Raw genomic sequence first — 13,523 nt, 5'->3', positions numbered from 1 at the left:
AAAGAAAAAAATAAACAAACATCAGAGAGAACACAAAACAGCCGAAGCCTTTTTTTTTTAGGAGAAATCATTACACTGTGTCAGGATAAATATAGGAGACATGTGGTAAAGAGGCAAAATGATGTAACCTTAACACTCCTGTTCACAGTGTCGGATGAGAGCTTCAGGTTTTGTACCAAGATCCTCTGGAGGCCTGGAAGGACCTTAGTATCCAGGTCAGACGCATCTTTTACAGTGTGGACTGGCATTCCGCAGTTAATGTCTGCAAAGGTAAGAATCAAGATGCGTCTCACAAAACAGATCTTGAAAAATATATACAAGCCTATCATTATACATCGCATTCACAAAAAAAGAGGATGTTAATAGGCTGCCCTATGTTACAGTATAATAAAAACACTCAAAAGAAAAGTGAAGAAAAGAAGATTGGGTTGGACCTTCCCTTCTCTTCTGCTGTGGGGCACCATGACAATACTGCAAAGCAGCAGCGACCTTTCTTTGCTGTGCCTGTCACACAGCCAAACCTTTCAACTCAGATTTAGCATGAAGCCAGTCAGTCTCTTGAAATACAGACAGCCATGACTCTTTACATGGGGATGACTAACACAGAACGAAGCTGTGTGTGGAGGCCTACGTGACTTTGTGTGTGTGCGTGCACACGCACGCACACACACACACTCGTGCTATCCTGCCACCTCAATGCAAAAACCTTGAGGACAAATAAAAGATGTAGAGGTTCAGCCTTTAGTCTTGCTCTGAATTCCAATCCAGCTAGCAGCTTTTCCTGTATGCAGTGTCACTGTGTGACAAGGTCTGTTCATTTCTCTTGTTCTATATATTAGATCATAACACAATACACTATGATTGATGCTGCATATTTTCTGATTGCATGATAAAATTCTCAAATAGACTGACATTAGTCATTTATAAAAGACCAAGAACAGCATTAATTAAAGAAATGTATTCATGCATTAACTATAGAAAACTAGCAAGTCACAGGTTCAGTCTAAAATTAACTGTCTAGCTGAAATCCATTTCCTTTCCTTATTCTCCTGAAATAAGTACTAGGCTAATCAATAATGACTAATTGAAAAGGCAATATAGCAAAGACATTTGCTTCCCTAAACACATCTAGATAATTATAAAGTATACAGAGACATAGTGAAACTGCTAAGTTTTAAAATAAGGCACCATATTTAAGATGTCAGTAAAAGAACCAGGCTCAAACTTCTTAAACACTCTGTTACAATATGACATGTCTCCTTCTGTAGTGTGAAGCATCTGTATAAGGCTGATAATCACAAGACCTACACAAATGCTTTGCTGAACAGCTGACAACTTGTGTTCTTAACATTACGCTACATGTGGCTACTCAGACTGGTGATCACACTTTTTTGTTGCTACAAGCAATTCTTCCCTGATATCGGATCACATCCATTTCCTGCTGGTATATCAGCCTAATACCAACACTGGGTATTGAATTGGTGCCATTTCTAATACAAAGATAGAAAAGAAGAAGACCTTAAAGAAGCTTAAAGAAGATCTTTTATCTTTCCACAGATCTCCTTACCCTTCCTTAGGCTCATAAACAACATTCAGATCGTTGAGCAATGTGAGTCCAGAACGGAATCAGATGCCTGCTGGTCTGCTTTATATAAAATATTTTTTTGTGCCTGTCAAAAATGAAAAGTCTAAGCTAGAATAACAGTTAAAGAGTTATTGCTTCCTCACTGGCCGTAGTTATGGAAGCAGAGACATTCTGACTAGTGGATACCTGCATTTATTTTTCCTATAATGGACAGAACAATAGCACCAGAAAGATTTGACATGCTGAGAGAACCCCAGGTAGAGATTGAGAAGCAAGCAAAACTGATCCTGATAGGATTTGTGTTCGTGAGACAATAATCTGTACTTGTAGATGTCAGCATATGGGTGTGAGAACTATTTTTCTGCCATATTCTCTCTGTAGACTTGATCTCTCTCTCTCTCTCATATATATATATATATCTGGGAAAGAAAGCCTTTAATATGGTTTAGCAGTATTTAGTGTAATATATATATATATATATATATATATATATATATATATATATTACACTAAATACTGCTAAACCATATTAAAGGCTTTCTTTCCCAGACACATTCAACCGGCCCAGTAGGCAACAGTAGCTGTTCCAATGAACATAAAAATCTGACTTGTGTAAGGACCCCCAAGATGCAAGTCTGAGGCCAAATACCTAAGGTGAATGTGTTCATGAGTAAATATGAAAACTAAAGCCATAAAAATAGCCAAAAACCATTAGATCCCTCTACCAAAACCATTAATTAAAATCTGAGAACACTGGGAATTACAAGGTTTATCTTAGACTGAACACTTTCAAACAATTCAGAAAACACCTCTTGCTATGTTATTTTGTTGAAGGAAGACCACATTAGACATCACTGCCTGAAAAATAAGATAAACAGCAATGATGAATCTCATGAATATTCTCTTACACTTCTCTCCAGCTTAAGCCTTCAGACTGAAACAATAGCAAATGGATGAGCATAATTTGAATTTAGGTACCATTGTTCAAAACCTGCAATTTAAACATGAAAGGAAAAACCAAGATGCACCGTGTCTAATGTGAGATATCGCCATTATAAAAAACAATTAATTAGTCAGGACATGAAATAAAAAAAGATTCAGGATTCACATGATATATTTAGAATAAATTAACGAGCAAATCAACAAATATATTCTATTATGTATTACTGCCTGGCGAGTAAAGATGATGTTTAAGGAATTTAAATGCAGTTACACCAACATTACTGCAGCTAATGTCCGTGAATCAGGTGTTTGGACACTTGGACAACCAACTAGTGAGATGATGTCTTGTTAACACCCAAACACTCTTTCAGGGGCAACGTTAAACGCATTTGCAGCTCTACGTGCTTAGCTAGACTTGTTCATAACTGTGTCCTCTGATATTAAAGTTGGAGTATTTCTCCTATCGCCTAATGTACCCAGGTCCATGCATTAGCTGCTTCAGGGGTGTCTCTACTATCCAGGACGCACTCTGTTAACAGATGGCCAAGCTTTCTGTAAGTCCCTCTGGATAAGTGTTTGTTTAATGCCCAACATGTAAAAAACTAACCGATAACTGCTCCGAATCCCATAAAGTTAGCCTGACAAGCCGCTGAAGTTAGCTATGCTCCGTTAAAAAAAAATACGATTAGTTATAATACCACCGTATGCATACATTTAGCCTTAAAGATGTTGACTATTTTACGAAGGAATCGATAATGTGCATAAAATAAACGCTTGTTGAACGGTGTTACTCACTGAAGCGGGTGAACTTCTTCCTTAATCCGGTTTAATCTGTGCGCCAAAAGTGACAGACGTGAACGTCACAGCGCAAAGGCGGAGCGTCAATCCGAACTCGTAGTTGGGTGAATACCGTATGCTTTATAATATTTGTGCTAAGTGTATAGTAAAATACACGAGTTACTGGTTGAAAATGGCAAATTAAAATGACTCTAAAATCTGTTGTTCCAATTATGCAGTCAGTTTTCATATATTTTCATAAAGGGTGCAAGTAGATCCGGGAATGACCACAGTATCCGTTCCCTTGCTTGAATATAAGGAAGACTGGCTTGTTTCGCTTGTGTGTTGTTTCATGTAGTTTTGGAGGCAGAAATGAAAGTTGGCAGGGTGGCAAAATCATCTTTGAGCGTTTATCCTCACCCAGGGACCCCTTTATTACACTCCCTGGTAAGACACCTGGCTGCTGAACCATGGTGCTCACTGTATCATTCAGTATGGTGCTCTTTGCTCTGACACCTCGTTTGCCGCCTGATATGCCCGTTGTTCAAACAGTATCTTTTATTTTCTGGTCAGAGATTTTGAAAACTGTCAATGTCAACACAGAACAGTTAGAAGGTGAAACCTCAGTAAACCTTAGCTGTCTTACACAACACGTTTTTTATAGTGGTGCTTAGCTTTTGCATGGGCAAATAATATGCTACTAAAATCAATTGCATAAGAGCACTGCTTTTGAGATTTTCCATTTAATATTGTTGCAATTAAAAACCAGTTTAAATAGAATTAAGATTGGGTACTGTGCAATATCGAATTAAGACAAATTATGACAAAATGTGCCACAAATTAATTAACCTCCTGTACATAACAGGTTTTCAGTCTTCAGAGGATCTAGGAACTGTAGTTGTATTGTATTTGACTGATGGTGTCTTGGGATTCTGTTCTTAATGTGAAGTAATCCCATTAGGTTACCTTGACAGAGGGCAAGAGCAGATTACTAATGCAGCCAGAATTGGCTAGCCGTGTCTGTGGACTACAAATCTGCCATTGAGACAGAGGCATGGAGTTGTGGCCTAAAATCACAGAAGGGGGGGTTATTAAAAAGTGAAACGTTAGTGATAAAGAAGAACAGTGCAAATAGGCGAATGTATTTTTTTTTTTTTCATTTTTAGATCATTGTTTTCAATTATGTGTAATTAGCTCATTAAAATTCCTGTCTCACCTGTATGTGTTTATTTCTAGGTTTCCTAGACAGGATATCATAAGACAAAAATATAAAATAGATAAAAAATACTTTTATGAGGAGTACTTTAAAATAATTCCATTCCAGTACTCCGTGGATGTTAAGTATAATCTCACAGCCTCAGTAATGTTCAAAATCTACCATTGACAGAGCAAGACCTTCTGTATTGTCAGCTACATCTTAGACCATTAATAAGGACGAGGTGATAAGCTAGGCTGGCCAATGACATACTTTACATATTTGACAAATCAGTTCATGAAAATTGTTATTGAAATAAATCTGCTTCTGGTCCATTAAAACAAACATACACAGTCAACACAGATGAGTTATCCCTCTTGTTGGGACTGTGACACAGTCGCTGTGGCTACTCTAATGGCTCCTTCAGCACCATCACCAGATCCTGGGAGACCTATTATCAACAGAATCTGGGCTAGGGTTTTGCTACAGGCTTTTTCCTGATGAAATGTCACATGTTTATGGGCAGTAACTCAACTCAGACACGGTCATAATGAGACCACAGAGAACAAGGGAGGACGTGGAGAACTTGGCAGGCCTGCTCATGTGTTTGGTACACTCCTGCTCATGTGTTTCAGTTTTAGCTTAAATCAGGACCATTGTTAAATGTCACCTGTGCACTGAAAGCGTCCTCATGAGCCTAAGCTTTGAGAGCCAGAAAAAATACATAGCTGTAATATAGGCCACACATGACAGCTGACACTCTTGTCGTGTTTTTTTTATTGGTTGGTTATAGTTATTTAAAGGCCAATGCAGGCAGTAAATTCAGAACAATACACTGAGTCCATATGCAAGAAGACTTACCATGAATGGGACATCCGTTTTGCTACTTTATGAACCAGTTGAATTTACTGGTTTATTAATGGAATACAGTAAATTTGCAGAAGAAACTTAAAGGAAGCCATTCTATTTGTAAATACAGGAAAACACACACACACACGCACGCACGCACACACACACACACGGACGTACACACACACACACACACACACACACACACACACACACACACACACTGTACATGTAGAGTGACATCTTTCATTGGGTGTTGCTGAGGAACCCCACAACATTCTGTTGAATTGAGGAGTGAGACTTCAATCTCTCCTGTCCAGAAATCAACCAGGAACTTTCTAGCCAAAATGAAATTTAATATCAGAAATCATATGTTTGGTCATTTAGTGTGTCACGTCTAGCTCCGCCCCCACCTGTCAAGAGAATGCCATTGTTTATGTTACCATGTGCTTGATGTCATTCTTAGTCCCTTCTTGTGTTTTGTAACCCTGCCCCTCTGCTGTTTGCTGCTGTTTGTTTGGTTTGTTCTCTACATGTTTCTATGTATGTGTCTCTATCATATTTGACCCTGGCTTGTTTATATGTGCCTGATTTTGGATTTCCCTTGAATAAATCTCACTCTTCTCAGTGTTTGCGTCCACCTCCCAATCACTCCGCAACGTCATTGGCGTTACATAGCACTGCATGTCATTTATGGCACATTACAATTTGACATTATTATGCTTCTTCCCAGTTCATGTTTTGTGAAGTTAAATGCACTAGAGATGTAATTATGTCTGCACTGGAATGCCTTTTCTCCTTTACTTGACTGCACACACCAGTTCCACCACATCTATACCACTGAAAATGTACTCACCATAATATGAACTTTATTTCTGCTTTGTAATTAGGATGCTTTGGCATGTGAATATCCTGACTTATAGTAACACGAATCCTGATAATGAGTATATTAATTTCATTGTGAGCTCACCATGTAATTTAGAAAAACTTGAAATTTCACACAATATACAACTTACAGTGCTTAGCACAATGAAAAAATATGGGGAAAAACATCATTTAGAAAGATCCCATTCCCATAAACCATTCATCAACTGTTATAAGAAAAGAGCATAATCTGTTAACAAAATGTTTTGAAATCAATGCTGTGACCATCTTTGATAGTGTTAGTGTTTATCAAATGGTAATTCACCATCTCGGAAGAGCCATCTTTGGGTTACACACTGGCTCACAGTGTCCTCACTAAGAACATGTGATCTCTAAAGCTGGATTATCTTGTGTCTACTGCCTATCACTTTGAAACACTCAAGATACAGCACTGCATACCAAGTGATTTTTAGCTCAGGATCCAGGTCCTCTCTAAACCAAGTAATCACTATTTTTGGAAGAAGGGAATGTTGGGAAAAAAAAACATTTATGCCTCGCATGATAAAGTCACAGATGAGCCAGTCAACAGCAATGAAAGATAAGAGAGCCCTTTGATTTTTCTATGCACTCTTCAGAGTACACAAAAGGATGAAATGTTACTTTTTATCATCATGTTTTATGAAATAAGAGAGTAACCATTCATCCAACTTCTCCCATGTCAAATTATCTTTAAAAGAATGATTTATTGCTTTCAGCTAGGAACCTTTGGTGCTTTTATAGCTGATTGTTTGTGTGTGTGTTAAGTTAATAATTTCTACTTGCAATTATTTGTCAACTTAAAACCTTTGTGATATTGTACTAATTTTTGTTTTTTATGTATGTCTACAGTCTAGTGTGTTTTAATCTCTTAAGATGACCACAGCATGTATTAGCATATATATGGGCCTACACATGCTCACAATTAAAAATGTTTATTGGTGAACCCACCTTTCCTGTAGACTTCAACATTAAAGGATTGTTAATACAAATCTGAAAGCAATATCCTCCATCCTCCATCCCTGTGTCCTGTTATCCATACTTAACTGTTGAGAAGAATTTGACCTTTACTCTTATGGGAAACTTCCCGGGAGCTTATTCTGTCTCTTGTCATCTCAAGGTCTGACTACTGCAACTACTTCTCTTCCTCTGTGTGTCACGGTGACAGCTCCGGACCCCTCCTTGTGGGTGTGTCACTACGTCGTCTGCGTGCCGTTATGTCCATGTATGTAGTTCCGTGGGTGTGGATCATCTGTGAGCGTGTTCATAATCTCACCTGTGCCTTGTCTCGAGATCACGAGGGTATGTGTTAATCACCTATATAATGTGCGTTCGCGCAATGTCTTGTGCTCGTCTTTGTCTAATGCTCGTGCTTTGTGAGTATTACATGTTCAAGTGCTCGCGCTGTTTGTGCCGCACTTTCACCATTGTCTGTTCAAATAAACGTTGTATGTTATCGCACCTGCCTGCCTCCTCCCAGCATAACACTGTGGACCTCCAGGCATCTACAGTTGATTGAGAATTCAGCAGCTCAAGGCCTGGTCTTACCTCGATATCTGCTTTAAACCAACAGAACTGTAATCAGATGACTGGTTAGCCATGTTAATCATATCGGTTAGTATTTTAAGCGAATTATTCAATCAATTAATCAACCAATGAACAGAGTATCTGAAGGTAGCTTATTTTCCAGTGTATTACTCAAAATTTCCAGTCCATCTTAAAACTTGGTAGGCAAAGGACAAATTGCATGTTTTACATTTTAAATTTAAAGTTTGAATATGCTAAAGACAGGGTAACTTCATCAAATTAGAAAATGGAGTGGTTTACTTGTTTGGTTATTCTTTCTGCTCTCTGGAGCAGTTATTCAGGTTTTTCCTTTCCTCAACCATGACATTTCTTTACATCACTGCCAAACTGGTTTATTTTATTAAAGAACAGGTTAAATAAACAAATCACTGTTGATGGTGGATCCATGGCAATGAACAGTGCTAATACACTATTGTTTCATTTAAATGCTCTCATTGGGAGGCAAATTCCAGTGTTGATAAGCACTGGGTCATCAAAAGCAATGGAAATCATACTTAATCGTTAATGTAAAGAACGCGGTACGGTCAAACCCCACAGTGGTGTTTAAACTGTGCTCAAACTAGCCAAGCTGTTATCTCACGTAGTGTGCTAAAGCACTGCTGTTATTGTCAGGCTGGATTTGTGATGGTATCGGATTGGTTTCTTTAAAAAATTGGATCAGTGTCATCTCTTGTGGTAACAACTATTCAAGGTGTGTGAATACCTCAGCTAATGGAATTTAGAGTATAACAACAAGATATATTTGGGCTGTTTAGAAATCACACACATGTGTGTCTCATACTCCTTTAAACCAGGCATATCAGGCAGATGCTACTTACTGCATTCTTGGGACTACAGTCACAAGAGCACCATAATCCATTATATCACCCACCTCTTTGGTCACTCTTATCTTTTGAGAGAAGGTCTGCTGTCCCACCATTCCAAAATCCTGAAAAAGAGATTGTTGGATGTAATAAGAAACGTTGATCAAATTCTTTATGTGCTAAATTTCTTCCTTCGAGAACATATCTGAACATAAAGAACGAAAAATTTCACTCTACACAGCACAAAGGAATTGTCATAGACAATGTTCACATGCAACATGGCAAGTGCTTTGTTTACTTTTATGTTATACATGTATAAATGTATACTAGTGTAAACCACTAGAGAACTTCCAGAGGTTCGTGTCAGAAGAATTTTTATTCAGATAAAATCAACTCTCAAGATGCCAAAGAGAGAGAAAACATATTAAGGCAGTAGAAGCCCTGTATCAGTGACATCACAGAGCTCTGTATCACTGTTGACATCACAGAGCTCTGTATCACCAGTGACATCACAGAGCTCTGTATCACCAGTGACATCACAGAGCTCTGTATCACCAGTGACATCACAGAGCTCTGTATCACTGTTGACATCACAGAGCTCTGTATCACTGTTGACATCACAGAGCTCTGTATCACTGGTCACGGATCCCTGTATCACCAGTGACATCACAGATCCCTGTATCACTGTTGACGTATCACCAGTGACATCACGGAGTCCTGATCTATGATTGCTCTGAAGAGGTTGTGTGTGCCACCAATGGATGTGTGCAAGGAGACGTGAAAACATGTTTTGCTCTTTTTTCTATTGTTGTGTTTTACAGTTAATGATGGATTTTGACAGATAATTTTGTCAGTAATATTTAGATATCTGACCCTCAGTTTATCAGCATAAACTGTACTGTTTTTACTTAATCTTGATTTCATATCTCTCTCAAATGTCACTTACCACCTGGCACCTACCATGACTGAATATCAAGCCTACACAATGAACCTTCTGCTGGACTGATGTGATAGGAACACATGTATCATCATCTGGTGAACTTGGAGAGCTAATATGTGAAAGAGATCTCACGTCTCAGCCAGTACCTATGCACTAGGCAGGCAGCAGATTAGGTCATGTCATTTATCACCACATTTTTTGTTAAGTGTAGATAAAGATTTTTAATGCTTGTATTACACCATTCGTCATTCCGAGGTTATTGTACTCACTGTGTATTATTTATTAAATACCTCAACAAACTCTGTTCAACTCACCTGTGTCAACGTGTCATAAATATAGAAGCGGTTTGTATTTATTTGTTTCACTACTGGCCAGTATGGGAAATGCTATTAATAATTCATATTATCAGTGACTATAACAAACTCTTATACACTGTTGTTATAGTATACTTACAGTGGCCTTTATGCAAAAGTGATGTCAGTTGAATTGATGGTTCTTTTTTTTTCCAACAGCCATTGTCACAAAGCAGTTTTACAGACATCTGGGTCCAAGCCCACAGTCATCATCAATGTCTCACCCATACATAAAACATGAAACAAAGCTCTACCTACACATTTCCTTTGGTCTCTCTTGCTTTTACTTTTTTTGCTATAGCCTTCATAATTTTTCTGTCCAAGTCTTCAACGAACAGCCTACAGCTGGATGAGATGTTAAGGTTTTCTTCACTTCACTTTGACAGATTTTTTTCAGCACTATTCTTATTTATTCTAAAGGTCAACAAAGGCATCAAAGATGGTTGCTACTGTCTCAATAGTTACTGCCAGTGTATATTTAGCCTACTGTAAAAAAAAAAAATGCCACTGAACTGCAGAAGTAAAGTCATATTCTGGAAAATGATCACAAAGTATAATTTAAAAGTTCATCAGCCATTTAATTCATAGTCCTTCTCCTTTGTGGATCAGTAAAACCTTGGGAATGAAAACTCAGAAAAATATTTTGTAAAAGTTGACGAGAGTATAAAAAGCAGATATTTTTGAAGTTCAGATTCTGAGCCTTTCACATAAAATTTGAGACGATAATGTTTCACCACCTCAGCATTATTCCCAAACTTTTGTGGAATTGGGACTCATTTGCGACCTAATATGAGAACTTATTGGACCTTGAATCCACACCCACTTGTCTTGCCTAATGTATGATTCTCTCTCTCTCTCTCTCTCTCTCTCTCTCTCTCTCTGATTCAGATGTTATTAGATCCATTCCAAGGGTCTACCAGCCTTCCATGGCCTCTATGAGTGAAATTTGAGAAATTTGTCTCTAGAATCAAATTAGAATTCTTAACCTCCTTAACCTTTTTTGTTCTCTGTGGAAGAGAGGGAGGGTATTTCTGTTCACATAGAGCATCCTGTTCTAGTGGGCACAGCTGGGAGAGGTGAGAAGCAGCACTCACAGCACGACAAATTCACTGAGAACACAGACACTGTGGACAATGCCCTTGTAACCTGTAATCGCATTATTATTTTGTATTTTCCGAGTCTTGTTTCCTCACAGCCTGGTAGCAGATGCTCTATATTCCAGTCCCAATCAGTTACCTGGTGGTTGCTGACAGATACAGAACCATTCTAGTTCAGTTTATAATCTACAGTATATCTAGATAAAATTAATACAATATAGTTCTATTAACATAACTTTATAGTTAACTTATAATCATGCAAATAACTAATTCACAGCAATTAATAGGGTTTGAAAAGTCTTAGGATCCTTTTCCTTTTGTCCAGTTTGCATTAAAGCAGGTGATTTAATGTAATCCTGCAAATTGTATCTTAATTGTATCGTAAATAAATCTCTCACTAGTATAATCATGCACTTTTCTTTACATTTAATTTTCAAAGTTAGTTCAGGCCCTAAGCCCTCATTTCAAATATAAATTACTAGGTTTTTTTTGAGCATATACACATACTTCAAAAAGAGTGACTGTAACTAATATTGCTGTGTGTTTGTATATCAGTGGCATCCATCTTGTGTCTCTGTAATTAAGAGATATCTGGCCCACTGTTTTATTAAAAATGATTAGTTATTCCTTATCTACTCCTTCTCGATCCTGATCAATAAATCAGGAGCCACATGATTTTGGCGTAATCAAAGAGTGTTACATTCAACTCTACTGTACATTATACACTATATAATATACATTACCAAATACTGCTGTACATTATTTACTATGATGTATAGAGATATATGGTGTCATACATGAAGCTTCATACATGTTAGTAACAATGTGGAAATAGTGGGTGGAGTTGGAATTCATGGGAAATATATGGGAACATATGTTTATAGTGGATAAGAGAATAGTTAGGACTTTGCTAAACCCTAATGACAATCACTTTTCATACATAAGCTACATAACACATACATAAACCTTTCTAAAAGCTTGTATAAACCTACGTATCTATTCACCCATATGGATATTTATAAAGTTATAATCCAAACATGTAATTGATTTTAAAGAGCTTATGTCCTTTATGCAGCCTTATTAATAGAGCCCTTAAGTGTTACTTACTAATGTTCCTGTCTAACCACTTGGAGCGCTGTGTCCCTGTTAATCACCTCCGTGTTGTTACAAACATCTGTCAGCCCAACCCTCTCTTTCTCCAAAACCCAGCTGTTTGACCAATTTGTTGCCTGTCTGGCACTGTCTGGGTCTCGTTGCCCTGCTGTGTCACAGGATCTAAGCCTTTAACATCCTGTCTGAATTCATCTAAACCTGCCCATGTCTGTGAACTCCTGTTATTGTTATGCCCTAAAGCAGTAATAAGGGAAAGAGAGAGCATGTTATCTGCTTTAATTAAATTGAATTTAATATAATGTTTGAAATATGTCACGTACTAAAAGATGACTGAAACATATTGGTAAAATTAGCATTGGGATATCCTTTTCAGTAAAATGAGCTGTCAAACACTCATCAAAGCAATCTCAAATCAACCACCCTTTCAAATTGAAGCTTAGAGTAGAAAGAGACAGAACAGCAACTTTAGTGAAGCACATCAGTGTCTCACTAAATGCATCCCTCCCCAGCTTCATTATCACATGAAGCATGTGGAAACAAGCACAAAAAGATGCTCAATTTCATCTGTGTGATGTAAATTGGTATTCAGAAGAATTCCCCTAGCTACTTCCTTCCCCTGGAGAAATAAATGGTTCTCATATGAAGAATTTTGTTGTCCATGTCAATGGTGTTGCAAAATACCAAGCACTTTCACCGAAGGCATTGCTTCACAAGCGGTTCCCCAGATGAGACAAACACCAGATGGTCATGTTTGCTACGTTGTCACGCACCGCTTGTTTTATTTACCACTGTACACAGCCTCTATCATCAGGTTTGCGTACATGAAGTATTTGCTCTCTCCTGAATGGTAGAGATGCATAACAAATTGCCCTCCGATGACTAAGGGTGGAGTGGAGGTTCTTATTTGACAACCTGTCTGTTTCTGAATTGTGTAAACATGTGACCAGATTGCTTGGTGAGGCAGCACTTTTTTCTAATTGAATCAAATGGTAATGGAAGATGGTTTCCGTGCACAACGTCTGCTTGCCATATTATAGTCAGCTTCTGACCACAGGACTGCACTGGCTAAATGAGTTTGGTTGATAGATCTCTGTCAACTCTGCAGTGACACTAACATGTAAAAATGCATATAACTCCTCTTTGACTGAATCAGTTCAACACCCACAGCTATGCCACCACTGTGTTAGTGCTGTGCTGAGAATGGACTGTGACTCAAATAATACCCAATCAGCTGTGATTCTGTGGTCAGATTCTGCATATGAGCTACTATCTATAACATTTATAAAACAAGATTGTGTATAATACGTGTGTCAGGAATAACACCTGATAATCTGAGTCACCTGGTTCTATTTACCACACCCTATTCCCAGATATACTTATAA

At 37.9% G+C, this 13,523-nt stretch overlaps 1 protein-coding gene across 4 annotated transcripts in view; it reads right to left on the bottom strand.

The window, feature by feature from the left end:
* The window catches only part of pot1 (protection of telomeres 1 homolog), a 29,164-nt gene extending 21,826 nt beyond the window's left edge, over positions 1 to 7,338 (bottom strand). For 2 of the 4 annotated variants that reach the window (XM_077007290.1, XM_077007289.1), the window contains exons 1-2: positions 3,135 to 3,304; positions 129 to 262 (exon numbers count right to left, since the gene is read on the bottom strand). In XM_077007290.1, the coding sequence (XP_076863405.1) occupies positions 129 to 262; positions 3,135 to 3,156 (156 nt within the window). In that variant the 5' untranslated portion in view covers positions 3,157 to 3,304. The other 2 variants (XM_077007293.1, XM_077007292.1) reach the window with 2 other exon arrangements.
* Positions 7,339 to 13,523: the final 6,185 nt, after the last annotated feature.

The sequence above is a fragment of the Brachyhypopomus gauderio genome, chromosome 5, assembly GCF_052324685.1.
Source record: "Brachyhypopomus gauderio isolate BG-103 chromosome 5, BGAUD_0.2, whole genome shotgun sequence".
Taxonomy (NCBI): domain Eukaryota; kingdom Metazoa; phylum Chordata; class Actinopteri; order Gymnotiformes; family Hypopomidae; genus Brachyhypopomus; species Brachyhypopomus gauderio.
Note: the sequence above shows the minus strand (reverse complement) of the source record. Positions and strands in the feature narration are given on the sequence as shown.